The 17344-nt window shown below is 40.9% G+C and overlaps 2 protein-coding genes across 2 annotated transcripts; both read left to right on the forward strand.

Annotated features, from left to right (window-relative positions):
• Window positions 1-1711: 1711 nt before the first annotated feature.
• Window positions 1712-11338, forward strand: LOC139374135 (sialic acid synthase-like). The gene is made up of 6 exons (XM_071115137.1): window positions 1712-1843; window positions 2336-2551; window positions 2670-2769; window positions 2937-3091; window positions 3443-3709; window positions 7967-11338. Exons 1-6 carry the CDS (start codon window positions 1712-1714, stop codon window positions 8168-8170), a joined length of 1074 nt encoding a protein of 357 aa, XP_070971238.1. The 3' UTR covers window positions 8171-11338.
• A 107-nt stretch (window positions 11339-11445) lies between these two features.
• Window positions 11446-15625, forward strand: LOC139374136 (sialic acid synthase-like). The gene is made up of 6 exons (XM_071115139.1): window positions 11446-11706; window positions 12651-12866; window positions 13724-13823; window positions 14030-14184; window positions 14390-14656; window positions 15004-15625. The coding sequence occupies exons 1-6, from the start codon at window positions 11575-11577 to the stop codon at window positions 15211-15213; spliced, it is 1080 nt and encodes a 359-aa protein (XP_070971240.1). The 5' UTR covers window positions 11446-11574; the 3' UTR covers window positions 15214-15625.
• Window positions 15626-17344: the final 1719 nt, after the last annotated feature.

Raw genomic sequence — 17344 nt, forward strand, 5'->3', positions numbered from 1 at the left:
ATGGGTACGAAGACCCGTCGCGCACCTATGCAACAAAAACACTACACTGACAATAAACAATCTCTGACAAAGACATGAGGGGAAACAGAGGGTTAAATACACAACAGGTAATGAATGGAATTGAAAACAGGTGTGTGGGAAGACAAGACAAAACCAATGGAAAATGAAAAATGGATCGATGATGGCTAGAAGACCGGTGACGTCAAACGCAGAGCACCGCCCGAACAAGGAGAGGCAACGACTTCGGCAGAAGTTCCTATATTGGAACCCACGTTTATTCCCAATAAGCAGTGACTCCTTCTTCTAAAACGACTTTCATTCCAAGTTGTGGGTGATATTGTGGCGTTTTTATAATGTATCCTTTCGGGCACCAATCGTATCTCACTAATTGTGTTCATTTTCCAGTCTAAATTTCTAGATTCATTCATTTATTTAGGAATATTTTGTACATGTACAATATATTCTTCTCCTGTGGGAATCTGTACTAGATACAATTCCCACCCCAGAACCATACGCTGTTGAGTTCTAAATACTATCTCTATCCCCTCGGATTTAGTAACGGTTGCGCTGTCCACCTGTTACAGACGGGATACATCCAACTGTCACGCACGCACACACACAGGCGCACGCACGCACACGCACACACACGCACACGCACAGGATGTTTCCTAAATGGCCATATCTAAGATTTGTTTAAACATTTGAAGCTTCACTCTCCACAGAAAACTCTCTGTTCCTTAAGCGTGATATCCTGGCGACAACGCCGATTGATAAGAAGACCCATATCTCAAAAAACCATAAACATATTTATCACACAAAAGAGCCCAGACTCAAAGTGACGTTTCAAACGTGTACTCAACAAAGATGTCCAGCCGAATACAGTGCATTCCAGACAGCGCCGTGTCCACTTACACCCTCGGCTCTCAACCTCTCCCTTCCACAAAGATGTACTTCGGTACTTTTCCACCACCCAGGATTTCTCTGTGCATATCACAAGACTTCTAATCAGTCCTGTGATATGAGAGGCCTTGAGTTATTGGGAGTGCGCATTCCTACAGTCCACTGTCATACACAAAGAGCTTTGAACCTAACCCTACTTTCAATCTCTAAGGATATATAAGAAACAATCAAAGAGGATATAATTCTATGAAAAGGTAAAGATATAAAGCAATAATATAAAACAGTATTTTACACTCAACGTAAATAATGTTTTCATAAAGCTGCGTTCAACGTGGGTCTTTCTTCCAGTAAAAAAACAACAACAGCTCCTTCACTAATTGTCTGAACTGTGCACGAGAGAGAACTTGGTATCTATCACTGTACCCATTTCCTTATTGAATGTATTTGCAAATATCCTTGTTTACATCTTATTTGCGTTTTTGTTGTTGTTGCCTGGTTCCAGATTTGTTTGGGCTCTTGTCAAATGACAATAACGTGAGAACAATTCCATAAGGTGAAAAGAAACAGACTGGCATCCAGGCAACAAAAAAAAAACAATAAGCCCTACCTGTCACTTTTTGCATAACTGGTCAGGATACTGGCATATCATTGGATGGGCTGACTTTAAGGATTTGGATAAAAGGGCAGACGATAAGCAATTTCTTCCTTTTTCCACCGTGCAAGATTGCCTCTGACAATCTCACCCTTAAAAAATTATTTGCCATAGACTTTAAATCATTTACCAACTTAGTTTATCACTTTTATTTTGAGAATGACTCTGAAATTCGAACTTGGTCCTGGCAGGATGATCGGGGGTTCTAACCCCTGTTTCGTTATTGCAGAAATTGGACAGAACCACCAAGGAGATATTGAAATCGCAAAGAAAATGATCAAGATGGCCAAGGTAATGGAAGCTAAATGAAGAGACATTGTAAGACTTTAAGGACTGGTTTCCTGGACACAGTTATGGACAAAAAGCATGCTGAATACAGAACATGGTCTTCATTGAAAGTCTTTTTTTTTGTTGTCCAGGACAAGGCTTAATCTGTGTCAGCGTAACTGCCCTTTAGTGTGGCTTAAGCTTCAGTTAAATATAATAGGTTGGGTGACAAGATTCTCTGGGAGAATCGGATAGAAAGGCACACATATACATGTATGAGTGTGGAGCATCTTATTCATCTTGCATCCCTCCCATGTAAATCTTCCTTTAATAACCTCAAATCAAAAGCTAATGTAGAAATGGCAGGACTGAGGGGGAGGTATTTTCTGCTGTGTTCCTGATACTCTATTGCTGCTGTGCGTGGATTTGCATAAACGGAAATTGTGTGTGTGTGTGTGTGTGTGTGTGTGTGTGTGTGTGTTTGGTGCTGTTACTCATGTTGGCATCAATTCACAGGACTGTGGGGCAGACTGCGCCAAATTTCAGAAGAGTGAACTTGAGTACAAGTTCAACAAGCGTGCTCTGGAGCGTCCCTACACCTCCAAACATTCCTGGGGAAAGACATACGGTGACCACAAGCGCCATCTAGAGTTCAGTCATGAACAATATAGAGAGCTCCAGAAATATGCAAAGGAGGTTGGAATCTTCTTCGCCGCTTCTGGGATGGACGAGGTAAGAGGTCATTCCATTAATACATGTCTATTGAATTCGTCTGCTGCGACTGTGTAGATATTCCGGATTTCAAGCAAAACATGCATGACCATCCCAACTGCTTCGCTTCGCTTGTCAGATGGCTGTGGAGTTCCTGGATGAGCTCGATGTGCCCTTCTTCAAAGTTGCCTCATGCGATGCCAACAATTTCCCCTATCTGGAACTGACTGCAAGAAAAGGTGAAGTGATTTAAGTTAACACTGTGTTATATATGTACTACACCTTTATCACCTGTGACTGTGGTAAAAGTGAAATGTTATACTCTGAATGTGCAGTCCACATGGGTAATGTGCGGCATATCAGTAAAGTCAGTTACTGTTGAAATTACAACTTTGTTGAACCTCAGGACGGCCTATGGTGATATCCAGTGGGATGCAGTCAATGGCGACAATGAGACGGGTCTATCAGACGGTCAAGGAACACAATCGGAACTTCACCATCCTACAGTGCACCAGTGCCTACCCATTGGACCCTGAGGATGTCAACCTACGTGTCATAGCAGTAAGACTTCCCATTGGTTTAGTACAAGGAAAGGGTTGTCAGGCAGGATCAGCAAGATATCTGTTGTCACCCCAGAGTAACATCATAGGGAAACATAGGTTGAGTCAAGTGCACAGCAATGAGAGAGAGAGAGAGGGAGAGGGAGGGAGGGAGGGAGGGAGGAAGAGAGAGAGAGAGAGGAGAGGAGAGGAGAGGAGAGGAGAGGAGAGGAGAGCGCGGGAGAGCGAGAGAGCGGGAGAGCGGGAGAGCGGGAGAGAGAACAAGAATTTAACATATTTCTGTTCAGGCCACCACTAAAGGAAATGAATTGACCCATGGAATTTTACTCTCCCTTTTCCTTACATACTGTAGGAATACCAGAAGGAATTCCCTGATATTCCCATCGGATATTCTGGCCATGAGAGGGGAATCAGCATCACTGTGGCAGCAGTGGCAATGGGGGCAAAAGTCGTGGAGCGTCACGTGACCCTGGACAAGAGCTGGAAGGGCAACGACCACGAGGCGTCACTGGAGCCTTCTGAGCTGACAGAGCTGGTCAGAGCCATCCGCTTGGTGGAGCGGGCCCAAGGCACGGGCATCAAACAGATGCTACCCTGTGAGAAAGCCTGCCATGTTAAGGTGAGTTAGCCTCAGAAGGTTTAAATGAAAATAAATACGACATAATTTTTGAATGGTAAAGGGAAAATATTTATTTAGTATATTTTTGACATACAGTGCATTCAGAGAGTATTCAGACCCCTTCCCTTTTTCCACATTTTGTTATGTTACAGTCTTATTCTAAAATGTATTAAATTGTTTTTTCCCTCTCATCAAGCTACACACAATACCCCATAATGACAAAGACAAAAAAAAGGGTTTTAGACATTTTTGCTAGTTAATAAAAAATGTAAAACTGAAATAATACATGTACATACAGTACCAGTCAAAAGTTTGGACACACCTACTCATTAAAGGGTTTTTATTTATTTTAAATATTTTCAACAAAACTATGAAATAACACATATGGAATCATGTAGTAACCAAAAAAGTGTTAAACAAATCAAAACATATTTATATTTGAGATTCTTCAAAGTAGCCATCCTTGCCTTGATGACAGCTGTGCACACTCTTGACATTCTCTCAACCAGCTTCATGAGGTAGTCACCTGGAATGCATTTCAATTAACAGGTGTGCCTTGTTAAAGGTTAATTTGTGGAATTTCTTTCCTTCATAATGCATTTGAGCCAATCAGTTGTGTTGTGACAAGGTAGGGGTGGTATACAGAAGATAGCCATATTTGGTACAAGACCATGTCCTTATTATGGCAAGAACAACTCAAATAAGCATCATTACTTTAAGACATGAAGGTCAGTCAAATGTTTCTTCAAGTGCAGTCGCAAAAACCACCAAGCACTATGATGAAACTGGCTCTCATGAGGACCGCCACAGGAAAGGAAGACCCTGAGTTACCTCTGCTGCAGAGGATAAGTTCATTAAAGTTAACTTGATGTTGAGACACATCTCAACATCAACTGTTCAGAGAGGACTGCATGAATCAGGCCTATTATGGTCAAATTGTTGCAAAGAAACCACTATTAAGGGACACCAACAATAAGAAGAGACTTGCTTGGGCCAAGAAAACGAGCATTGGACATTAGACCGGTGGAAATCTGTCCTTTGGTCTGATGTGTCCAAATTTGAGATTTTTGGTTCCAACCGCTGTGTCTTTTTGAGACACAGAGTAGGTGAACAGATGATCTCTGCATGTGGGGTTCCCACCATGAAGCATAGAGGAAGAGGTGTAACAGTGCTTTGCTGGTGACACCGTCTGATTTATTTAGAATTCAAGGCCCACTTAACCAGCATGGCTACCACAGCATTCTGCAGCCATACACCATCCCATCTGGTTTGTGCTTAGTGGGACTATCATTTGTTTTTCAACAGGACAATGACCCAACACACCTCCAGGCGGTGTAAGGGCTATTTGACCAATAAGGAGAGTGATACAGTGATGCATCAGATGACTTGGCCTCCACAATCACCTGACCTCAACCCAAATGAGATGGTTTGGGGTGAGTTGGACCGCAAAGTGAAGGAAAAGCAACCAACAAGTGCTCAGCATATGTGAGAACTCCTTCAAGACTGTTGGAAAAAACATCCCAGGTGAAACTGGTTGAGATAATGCCAAGAGTGTGGGAGCAATTACAGTCTTAAGTCTTCTTGGGTATGACGCTACAAGTTTGGCACACCTTTATTTGGCGTATTCCACCCATTCTTCTCTGCAGACCCTCTCAAGCTCTGTCAGGTTGGATGAGGACAGCTAGACAGCTATTTTCAGGTCTCTCCAGAGATGTTCATTCAGGTTCAAGTCCGGGCTGTGGATGGGCCACTCAAAGACATTCAGACTTGCTCGAAGCCCCTCCTGCGTTGTCTTGGCTGTGTGCTTAGGGTCGTTGTCTTGTGGGAAGGTGAACTTAGCCCCGGTCTGAGGTCCTGAGCGCTCTGGAGAAGATTTTCATTAAGGATCTCTCTGTACTTTGCTCAGTTCATCTTTCCCTCGATCCTGTCTAGTCTCCCAGTCCCTATTTCTGAAAAACATCCCCACAGCATGATGCTGCCACCACCATGCTTCACAGTAGGTATGGTATTGGCCAGGTGATGAGCGGTGCTTGATTTCCTCCAGACGTGACGCTTGGCATTCAAGCCAAATAGTTCAATCTTGGTTTCATCAGACCAGAGAATCTTGTTTCTCATAGTCTGAGAGTCCTTTAGGTGCCTTTTGGCAAACTCCAAGCGGGATGTCATGTGCCTTTTACTGAGGTGTGGCTTCTGTCTGGTCACTCTACCATAAAGGCCTGATAGCTGGAGTGCTGCAGAGATGGTTGTTCTTCTGGAAGGTCCTCCATCTCCACAGAGGAACTCTGGAGCTCTGTCAGAGTGACCATCGGGTTCTTGGTCACATCCCTGACTAAGGCCCTTCTCCCCCGATTGCTCAGTTTGGCCAAACTTATTCTATTTAAGAATGATGGAGGCCACTGTGTTCTTGGGGACCTTTAATGCTGCAGAAATGTTTTGGTACCCTTCCCCAGATCTGTCCCTCGACATAATCTTGTCTTGGAGCTACAGACAATTCCTTCAACCTCATGGCTTGGTTTTTGCTCTGACATGCACTGTCAATTGTGTGACCTTATACAGACAGGTATGTGCCTTTCCAAATCATGTCGAATCAATTTAGTTTACCACAGTTGGACTCCAAGTTGCGGCAACATCTCAAGGACGATCAATGGAAACAGGACACACCTGAGCTCAATTTCTGTGTGCTGAGGGTCACTGACTTTGAGTAAAGTCAGTGTCTATGTATGCGGATAACTCAACACTATGCACGTCAGCTACTACAGTGGCTGAAATGACTGCGACACTCAACAAAGAGCTGCAGTTAGTTTCAGAGTGGGTGGCAAGGGATAAGTTAGTCCTAAATATTTCTAAAACTATAAGCATTATATTTGGAACAAAACACTCACTAAATCTTAAAGCTCAACTAAATATTGTAATAAATAATGTGGAAATTGAGCAAGTTGAGATGACTAAACTGCTTGGAGTAACCCTAGATTGTAAACTGTCATGGTCAAAACATATTGATGCAGTAGTAGCTAAGATGGGGAGAAGTATGTCCATAATAAAGCGCTGCTCTAGCTTAACATCACTATCAACAAGGCAGGTCCTACAGGCCCTAGTTTTGTTGCACCTTGACTACTGTTCAGTCGTGTGGTCAAGTGCCACAAAAAAGGACTTAGGAAAACTGCAATAATTGGCTCAGAACAGGGCAGCACGGCTGGCCCTTGGATGTACACAGAGAGGTAATATTAATAATATGCATGTCAATCTCTCCTGGCTGAAAGTGGAGGAGAGATTGACTTCATCACTACTTGTATTTGTGAGAGGTATTGATTGACATGTTGAATGCATCGAGCTGTCTGTTTAAACTACTGGCACACAGCTCAGACATCCATGCATACCCCACAAAACATGCCACAAGAGGTCTCTTCACAGTCCCCAAGTCCAGAACAGACAATGGGAGGCACACAGTACTACATAGAGCCATGACTACATGGAACTCTATTCCACATCAAGTAACTGACTAAAGCAGTAAAATTTGATTTTTAAAAATGTTTTTTTCTTAAACACCTTATGGAACAGTGGGGACTGTGAAGCAACACACACATTGGCACAGGCACATGCATAGAAACACACGCGTGATAACATACGCACAATACATACACATGGATTTAGTACTGTAGATATGCGGTAGTGGTGGAGAAGGGGCCTGAGGGCACACAGTGTGTTGTGAAATCTGTGAATGTATTGTAATGTTTTTAAAATTGTATAAACTGCCTTCATTTTGCTGGAACCCAGGAAGAGTAGCTGGGGATTCATAACAAATACAAAATACACTTTTCGGGTTTCATAGCAAAGGGTCTGAATACTAATGTAAATAAGGTATTTATGTTTGCAAACATTTCTAAAAACCTGATTTTGCTTTGTCATTATGGGGTATTGTGTGTAGATTGATAAGGAAAATGTTTTATTTAATACATTTTGGAGTTAAGCTGTAATGTAACAAAATCTGGAAAAAGTGCTTGGCTCTGAATAGTTTGCGAAGGCACTACATATACAAAATATACAACATATATCAATAATATACTAAATAAATATTTTTCCCATTGACATTTGTAATAATAACTTTCTCCAAAAATTATGTTATATTCACTTTCATTTAAAAGGTAGGCCCATTATGTTTGTCATAAACCTCCCTTACATCAAGTATTATCTTTGTACTGTATAACCTACAACAGCACATACTGTAGGAGGAAATCTCTGTATTATTTTCTCTTCCAGCTGGGGAAGTCAGTGGTGGCTAAGGTGGCGATACCCAAAGGCACGGTGCTGAGTATGGATATGCTGGGGGTGAAGGTGGGCGAGCCGAGGGGTGTCTCTCCTGAAGACATGGGTCAGCTGGTGGGCAAGGCCGTCACAGAGGACGTGGAGGAGGATGGGAGCATCACACAACGTATGGTGGACATCTACAACAACAAGGGCTGACAAACATGTTAACATGCTGACTAGACTAGTGTTATGACACTGATGGTCTGTTTACATTTCTACCATTTTGGCTAGATTGAGTAGGCATACATCTTCATCTAATGGTCATGTCAGTATTGTAGCAACGCCTAACCCCAATTATTTTCCTCACTTTAACCTCAGTCTCATAACCTGCTGTTATTTCACCAAACCTAATGTGTTGGTTCCCCTAATCAGCCACGTTAATTCACCTAACCTGCCACGTTAATTACCGCAACCCGCTATGTAAACAGACCATCAATCCGACATATGATCAGTATCACCAGACAGCCACGTTGCGTGCTGGGGTGTCGCAAAATGAATGTACCCATTATTCAATCATTTAACTGCTCATGCGCATCAATGGGCATAGCCAGGCGATAAATAGAACTTGGTTCCGTTTCAGACCCTTAATGCCTGCAAGTCCCGCCTCTCCCATCTACTCATTGGTTTTCACAAACATACTAACCCACGTGGGTGATTGAAAGATGAACGAGAAGAGATTAAACGAACTAGGTTTCCCCTTTCATCTGTGGATTAATTGTCGGAGTAGAGAACATGATTTTGTATGACAACAAAAAATTCTGCAAAGATCCAGCAAAAAATGGGACCCCATATTTAAACTAACAAACCAATGTTTATGTCCAAGGGCAAATTAGCTAGCAATAGTTAAATATCCGTGAATGAGTCGTGTGTTTCAACCTGTCCCCAAATTAATATACTGTAGTTTGTTTTTCTAATTTAACCTGCTTGTCATGAACGTTTTTGATGGGGATAGTCGAAATCAACATGTGCGCATGGTGTGTGCACTTGAGGGGCTGGTTTGGTGAAGCGGCCACACGCATGCATTCGCATGTTGATTTTGTCCATCCACATCAGATGCGACTCATGACACTCAGGTTAAAATATCAAAGGCAACTGTGAACAAACTATATTCATTTGTGGACAGTTCGAAACAATCATAGACATTTAGGTCGCTATCTGTTGCTAGATAGTTTGTCCTGGGAGATGAACATTGAGTTGGTATTTTGCCTGACATGCATATTTTCCTGAATTTAGCTGGTTCTTTGTTACAATTTTGACCCGGAGTCGTACAAAATCGTGTGTTTCTCTACTCCAACGATAAATCCACACCACAGATGAAAAGAGAAACCTAGTTAATTATCTTTAATGAATCTCTCCTCCTCAAGAATCAACGTGTGTTTGTATCTTTGAAATAAAATAATTAAGACAAATATTTGAAAAACTAAAACTATACTGAAACTACAATTCAAGACCTTAAAAAAAAAAAAATACTACTGGGGTTTTCGACACTGATGTGTATAAACCCTGGATTACTGACAGGGGGCGCTGTATTGAAGCCACCGCATAGCCATCTTGGCACTCCTCATTTGGAAGCTATAGAAATGCATTTTTTAATGTCTACATTAGTTTTTGACATGTGTATTATATTAACACCTTAAAGCATACTTTGAAATTATATTATGTGAGCTAAACATAAAAAATGAAAAAATATATAAAACATTTCTTAGTCTTTTTTAGAGAGAGAGTACTACTTTTACTGTGCCCACTACAACAACAAAACATACTTAAATACATATCATTTTTTCCTTTAAATATTTAATTGAAATACTGTAGAATTACATTCATTCCTATGGAGGACTTCTCCAACAAGGGAGTACCAATAGCAATCCAGGGTATATATACGTCATTGGTTTTCAAGTTTCCGGCGGTTTAAATGCTTCTAGTAGATGGTGATGTTTCAAATAGGCCTAGCTTGTGCATCACTAGTTATCAGTGAAGAAAGTCAAAACCCCATATGAGATTATTTAGAGTACATTCCTGGAAAGGACAAAAGGAAATGTATTGTAGTGTCAGAAGATGGCAGCCAGTGTCGAACAGAGATTAAATAAAATTAAGATGAAGTCAAGGTGAGACAGCCTCCAGCTATTACTAGCTCCACGTCAACGGCAACCAGAAGCAGAAACTTGGCAACCTCATTCAAATTAGTTTAAAAAGAGAGAAGAAGCACTGTTTAATTTATTAATCGAGTCTGTCACGTCTAAAGACTATGCGAGGAGCCAGGAGTATTCAACACTACCTAACAAGTGTTAATTGTTGGCAATTTAAAAACATTTGTGTGGTGGATTGTTGACCTGCATCATTAAAAAAACGGATGTTCATTTCTGTCAACAATCAAAATACTGCTGGCTGTCACTCAATATGTTTTTCAGATGCAAAATTCTACAATATTACATAAACATATCATGTTAAATGTGGATTTTTTTTTGCTGTTGTTTTTTTTTTGTTGCTTTTGTTGCAGCTGTTTTTTATTAACCTTATTTGAAGGTGTTAGTGAATCTTACGTTTAACCTTAATAAACTCTGGCTGAAAATGTTATTAGTTACATAATATTTACACTGCATCACAAGCGTTCATTGTGGACAATTTTAAAAAGGTTTGTGTGGCGGACTGTTCATCCTCATTCCTCTAAAAACAGATGTTAATTTCGGCGTAACAAAATACACCTGGCTGTCATCCAAAAATTGTTTTTTCAGTTTCAAAATTCTACAATGTTGCATAAGCATAACATGTGCCTTGACTTAATTTGTCCCGTCCCACCCCCTCTCTGTCTTTCACTTAAGTAAAGGTAGTCTACTTGATTCTTCTTACATGTACTACTAAAGTTTTTTTTAAAGCTTTGGATTGGTGTAAACATGGGCAAGAGAGTTTCCTTCCACCATATGTATTGCACCAGTCTAGGCTATTATTCTTTTAAATCCAAGTCACATCAAGATTGAGCTAGCCAAACATATAACCTGGCCCATCACTTTACGTTGTAATGCCTGGTTTGCATGTTAGGAATCACTTCGGCTCTATTCATTGCATTTCTATCTGCAACGTTTGGCTACTGAACATGGCACTGGGCGATGTATAGTCAGAAGCAAGTTAGGGAACAAACAGATTAGATCCGAATATAGTAGACTTGACTGTCTATATAAGGTACAAGTATTTATATACATGTGGTGGATGTTTACTTTTCTATATCAGAGGATGTGAAATAGAATTTGGTGTTAAAAAGTAAAATACAATGTATACAGATAATGATTGACTGCTCCTATAATAATAATAAAATATTACTCATTACAGTGTCTCACATTTTGACTCTTGAGAATCCTGAAATGACCTGTGAGTGAATGGAGAACCTTTATTTTGAAACATGATTGGAGAGGAAACCACGTGGATTCCGGATGTGCAACGTGGAAATTAGCTCGACTTTTTCCGCGAGAACCCGCACCTGACCGTCTCTGTACCACTCGCTCAGAGCAAGCGAACATTTTACCGCAACAAAAATTTTAGGAAACCGGATTTATCACATTTCCAAAATGCCTCTGAAATTCGAGCTTTGTCCTGGAAGGATGATTGGGGGTTCTAACCCCTGTTTCATTATTGCAGAAATTGGACAGAACCACCAGGGAGATATCGAAATTGCCAAGAAAATGATAAAGATGGCCAAGGTAATGTTAGTAGAATGTTTTAATCAGTTTTCATAGCCCAGCTGCTGTATTGGGGACCATGGTACTGACTTACTTGCTAGTAAACTAGCAGCTACTTTAGTATACATGTATTTGACCAATTTGGCAGTTTCAATTGACAGTCCAGTCTCTTTGAATGACGCTGCTTCGTGTCTAACTACTGTCCTGCTACTGTGCCAATGAGGAAATGATCGATTCCAGTGCCCACAGGACTGTAAAATGACAGTAGCTCTGCTACTAACTGCTCTGTTGCTTGCTGGGGCTGTATTTATGAGACCATGGGCATATATTGGTCAATTTAGTAAGGATTGATATTGGTGGATACGGATTTCCTACCTGAGTCAGAGATGTGGCACAACAGATACCCAACCTCATATACACACAATTATCACACCATTTGACTGTTTAATGAAAAGGCAGTAGTTGTGTAAGCTACAGATTTATGTTATAATGTGATCTAACCAAAGATTTTTGGTATCCATTCAAGTCAAGTTTAAGCTTTTTAATTTCACGTGCACAAGTACAGTGAAATGCCTTTCTTGCCTGAGTTACAGGTTAGGTACTGTTTGGTGTAGCACAGTGACATTTCAACCAACCTTAACTTGGCAATACTATCTTTGTTTTTGATTCAGCCAAACATCCATCTTCTAAAATGTCAGTGTCCAGTTGCAGGTGATGCGTTTAAATGTATTCATGTTTTGCTCCATGAGTAATCCAACAACGTCTTTGTCGCCATCTTGTCTATTTCAAATCTTCTCTCATTGTTCGAGACAGGTGAGCGTCATCATGGCATGGGGCACTTTGGGGTGTGGACCCACCTGTCTCAATCAATGAGAGAAGATTTGAAACAAGGTTCCCTTCTCATCGTCATTGGTAACACATTTTACAACTATGTGACCCTACTCATATTGGAAATCAATTCACAGGACTGTGGGGCAGACTGCGCCAAGTTTCAGAAGAGTGAACTTGAGTACAAGTTCAACAAGCGTGCTCTGGAGCGTCCCTACACCTCCAAACAATCCTGGGGAAAGACTTACGGAGAGCACAAGCGCCACCTTGAGTTCAGTCATACACAATACGTAGAGCTGCAGAATTATGCAAAGGAGGTTGGAATTTTCTTTACTGCTTCAGGAATGGATGAGGTAAGAATGATGTTGATGTGGAATAGGCCCATAGAGCCCCATAGTGGAGGTGTCATAATAACCATAAAATCTAGCAGTCAAATAGGGAAATGGTTCCAATTGTTTCACAATACATTTTTCCCATATGGAATTTTAGAAACACCTAAAATAAGGGCTGTGTTTCCTGTATCTTTACCCCGGCATGGTGTTTTGATAACCATGTAAATCTCAATCTGACAGGGTGACTTTTATTAACATATTCAGCTCTATTTATGCTCAGATTCAAAAATGCTAATTAGCATCAAAGTAGACATCATGCAAAACAACAAATCCCTGCACTCCTGAACTTCGTCTCCAACTGACACCTTTGCTGACAGATATTGTCAATTTAAAACTTGCACAAGACAGTTCACAGGATTGTACATTTTTAAAGACGTGTAGACAATTTATTCACTGGTACATTTAGCTAACATTAGTAAATTAATCCAGAGATTCTTATCTTTGCCTCGACTCATGTCATCATGGCATTTGTAGTTCTTTATGATGGCCACATTAGCTGCTAATTAGCATTTCATTTTTGTGGGGTAAATACAGGCAAATATATTGATAAGTCACCTTGTCCTAGAGAGATTTAAACAGTTATCAAAACGGCACACCAGGGTAATCCTACATGAAACTCAGCCCTTATTTTAAGTGTTACTGAAATCCCCTATGGGGAAAAATTAATGGGGGAAAAACAATTGGAACCATTTCCCTGTTTGACTGCTAGGCTTTTTTTGGGTCTATTGACTCCTGTGGTACTATATTGAATGGGCCTGTATAATGCATATCAAAACTGTATTAGTTATTTGTTCGTTATTTGTTGTATCTCTTGTTAGATGGCTGTGGAGTTTCTACATGAGCTTGATGTGCCTTTCTTCAAAGTCGGTTCAGGGGACACCAACAACTTTCCCTATCTGGAAAAGACTGCTAAAAAAGGTCAGCGATTAAAGTTTACAGTATGATAGATATTTGTCTTTGGCTGCTAAATGTAAAAATGAACATTTTAGCTTCTGAGGTAGTTTGATTATTTGGTCTACTTTATACCCCTGAAAGTGTAGTAAAAAATGTTGAATATCGAGGATAAAGCAAAGCGTTTTTTTTGTTGATGAAATGAATCTCAAATCTCTTTGGTTTAATGCTAGGTCGCCCCATGGTGATATCCAGTGGGATGCAGTCGATGGAGACAATGAGACGGGTCTACCAGACAGTCAAGAAACACAATCAGAACTTCTGCATCCTGCAGTGCACCAGTGCCTACCCATTGGAGGCTGAAGATGTCAACCTGCGTGTCATCGCAGTAAGAGTTTTTCATTGGTTTGAACGAAGGAGTTGTTTCAGGCAAGATCAGAAAGTTGGCTGTCAACCTTGTCACCCCTAAACACACGGTGCATCTTATTTATGTTATAAATCAATGGACCATTAGTGCTAGTCTGTGGTTAAGGCTAAATCCAGAGAGAATACATGTTTCGAGGCAGGAGAATGACCCATAATCTTGTTCATAGGAATACCAGAAGGAATTCCCTGATATTCCCATCGGATATTCCGGTCACGAGTCTGGGGTCCACATCTCCGTGGCAGCAGTGGCGCTGGGGGCAAAGGTCATTGAGCGTCATGTGACCCTGGACAAGAGCTGGAAGGGAAGTGACCACGAAGCTTCTCTGGAGCCCTCTGAGCTGACAGAGCTGGTGAAAGCCATCCGATTGGTGGAGAGGTCTCTGGGGACGAGCATCAAGCAGATGCTGCCCTGTGAGAAGCCATGCCACGATAAGGTACTTCCTGGATGGGCACTTTTCATTGTTATTCTTACCACATAGCCTGACGGCCAACTGCAATTATTAATGGCAATCTGATGCAAGACAATGGGGTATTTATTTTTACAAACATTATTTAGCATTTATTCCAATTCAGGGGTGGGTGTGTGTTAGGGCTAGGAGTTTTTTTTTCCTAATCTTGTCATCTGACCTGGAAAAACTCTGTACCCTATAGGCTATATGATCTTTGATTTTTAGGGTTTCTTGGTTTGTTGTTATACCAAAGTACTGGGCCCAATAATGTTGCTTCAAACAGGAAAGGATGTCAGAACTTATTTTAATATATTCATTGTGTCCTCTTCCAGCTGGGGAAATCAGTGGTGGCCAAGGTGCCGATCCCCAAAGGCACGGTGCTGAATATGGACATGCTGGGGGTGAAGGTGGGCGAGCCGAAGGGCGTTCCCCCCGAAGACATCTACCAGCTGGTGGGCAAGTCCGTCACAGAGGACGTGGAGGAGGACGAGAGTATCACCCCAGACGTGGTCGAAAGCTACGGCAAGAAGATCAAGTGCTGAGTTGCGTAATCACCCTGGTAATAGCCTACTGTAACCATTGTAATACCTTAACCACAATGCCAAACAACACAATGCACTTTTACAGGCTGAGAAAAGTGAAAAGGTGGTTGTGGGAACATCGATAATATAGATATTATTTAGAGGCCTAGAAGTCTCAGTTTCGGGGACATGTTTTATTTTTCTGGTTTCATGTTTTTTTTTTTACTAGATGGAAACAAACATTCAATGATTCAGACTTGACTACAAGTGCCTAGTTAAGAAGAGAAAATACAAACTATGTTCAGTAGTGGCTGAAATGATTGCATTCTAATTCAATGTTTAACTGTTCATGTATAAATGAAATGGCCATTTTTGTTAAATTGCACAATTGATTGCACTACAAAAATGTCAAATACAAAATGCCAAACACTAATGATTGTCATCTTTACCTTTTTCATCCGAAATCACACTCCTTGATTGCAATTATATTATTTTGTGATAAAATTCTGGTACAAATGAGTGTCAAAAGTGAAAACATACCGTATGTACAGTACCAGTCAAGTTTGACACTCATTCTCGTTCCAGGGTTTTTCTTTATTTTTACTGTTTTCTACATTTTAGAATAATAGTGAAGACATCAACTATGAAATAACACATATGGAATAATGTACTAACAAAAAGTGTTAAACAAATCAAAATATATTTGAGATTCTTTAAAGTAGCTACCCTTTGCCTTGATGACAGCTATGCACACTCTTGGCATTCTCTCAACCAGATTTACCAGGAATTCATTTGAGAACGAAAGATCAATCAATTATACTTTGCAAATGTATTAATTAAAAATACACCTTATTTACATAAGTATTTAGACCTTTGCTATGAGACTCGAAAATGAGCTCAGGTGCATCCTGTTTCCATTGATTATCCTTGAGATGTTTATACTACTTGATTGGAGTCCACCTGTGGTAAATTCAATTGATTTGACATGATTTGGAAAGGCACACAACTGTCTATATAAGGTCCCACAGTTGACAGTGCATGTCAGAGCAAGCCATGAGGTCGAAGGAATTGTCTGTAGAGTTCCGAGACAGGATTTTGTTGAGGCACAGATCTGGGGGAAAATTATGTGGCGTTGAAGGTCCCCAAGAACACAGTAGCCTCATTCCTAAATGGAAGAAGTTTAGAACCACCAAGACTCTTCCTAGAGCTGGCCACCCGGCTAAACTGAGCAATCGGAGGAGAAGGGTCTTGGTCAGGGACCAAGAACCCGATGGTCACTCTGACAGGGCTCCAGAGTTCCTCTGCAGAGATGGTTGTCCTTCTGGAAGGTTCTTCCATCTCTGCAGCACTCCACAAATCAAGCCTTTGTGGTAGTGATCAGACAGAAGCCACTCCTCAGTAAAAGGCACATGACAGCCCGCTAGGAGTTTGCCAAAAGGCACCCAAAGACTTGCCGACCATGAGAACCTGGACAGCCAGAGCCTGGACTGAACACGATCGAACATCTCTGGAGAGACCTGAAAATAGCTGTGCAGCAACCTGACAGAGATTGAGAGGATCTGCAGAGCAGAATGGGAGAAACTCCCCAAATACAGGTGGGCCAAGCTTGACACGTCATGCCCAAGACGACTCGATGCTGCAAAAGGTGCTTCAACAACGTAAAGGCTCTGAATACTTATGTAAATGTTTTATTTTGACTAAATATTCAAATTTCTAAAAACCTGTTTTTGCTTTGTCATTATGAGATAATGTGTGGATTTTGTTTTCTTTCCCCTCACCAATCAATTTTAGAGTAAGGCTGTAACCTAACAGTGGAAAAAGTCAAGGGGTCTGAATACTTTCCATAGGCGCTGTATATCCCAGTGAGCAAAACTGGTTCAAAAGACGTTAACACCGCAAAACTGTTAGAAAATACATTTTTAACCACTTATGCCCACTAGGATGTGATAATATAACAAATCACTATTATGGTACAAGTATGGCAAAATTGGGCATGTTATAAAGTTTTATAAGAAAATTACTTAATTGTTGCGATGCAATTAGACTACTATAGTCAGGATTCTCCAAACTTTTCCCAAGTGAGCTACTGTCCTGTAGGTTTTCGCTCCAACTATAGCCTTTCAGTGACCAATATAGCTAGCCTTCTTTTCAA

This window comes from Oncorhynchus clarkii, chromosome 19 (genome assembly GCF_045791955.1).
Source record: "Oncorhynchus clarkii lewisi isolate Uvic-CL-2024 chromosome 19, UVic_Ocla_1.0, whole genome shotgun sequence".
Lineage (NCBI taxonomy): Eukaryota > Metazoa > Chordata > Actinopteri > Salmoniformes > Salmonidae > Oncorhynchus > Oncorhynchus clarkii.

Coding starts and splice junctions, on each gene's coding strand:
- LOC139374135 (XM_071115137.1), top strand. CDS start 1,712: ATGACTCTGAAATTCGAACTTGGTCCTGGCAGGATGATCGGGGGTTCT. Junction 2,770..2,936: donor GGAACTGACTGCAAGAAAAG/GTGAAGTGATTT, acceptor GTTGAACCTCAG/GACGGCCTATGGTGATATCC. Junction 3,710..7,966: donor AGAAAGCCTGCCATGTTAAG/GTGAGTTAGCCT, acceptor TTTCTCTTCCAG/CTGGGGAAGTCAGTGGTGGC.
- LOC139374136 (XM_071115139.1), top strand. CDS start 11,575: ATGCCTCTGAAATTCGAGCTTTGTCCTGGAAGGATGATTGGGGGTTCT. Junction 12,867..13,723: donor CTGCTTCAGGAATGGATGAG/GTAAGAATGATG, acceptor ATCTCTTGTTAG/ATGGCTGTGGAGTTTCTACA. Junction 13,824..14,029: donor GGAAAAGACTGCTAAAAAAG/GTCAGCGATTAA, acceptor GTTTAATGCTAG/GTCGCCCCATGGTGATATCC.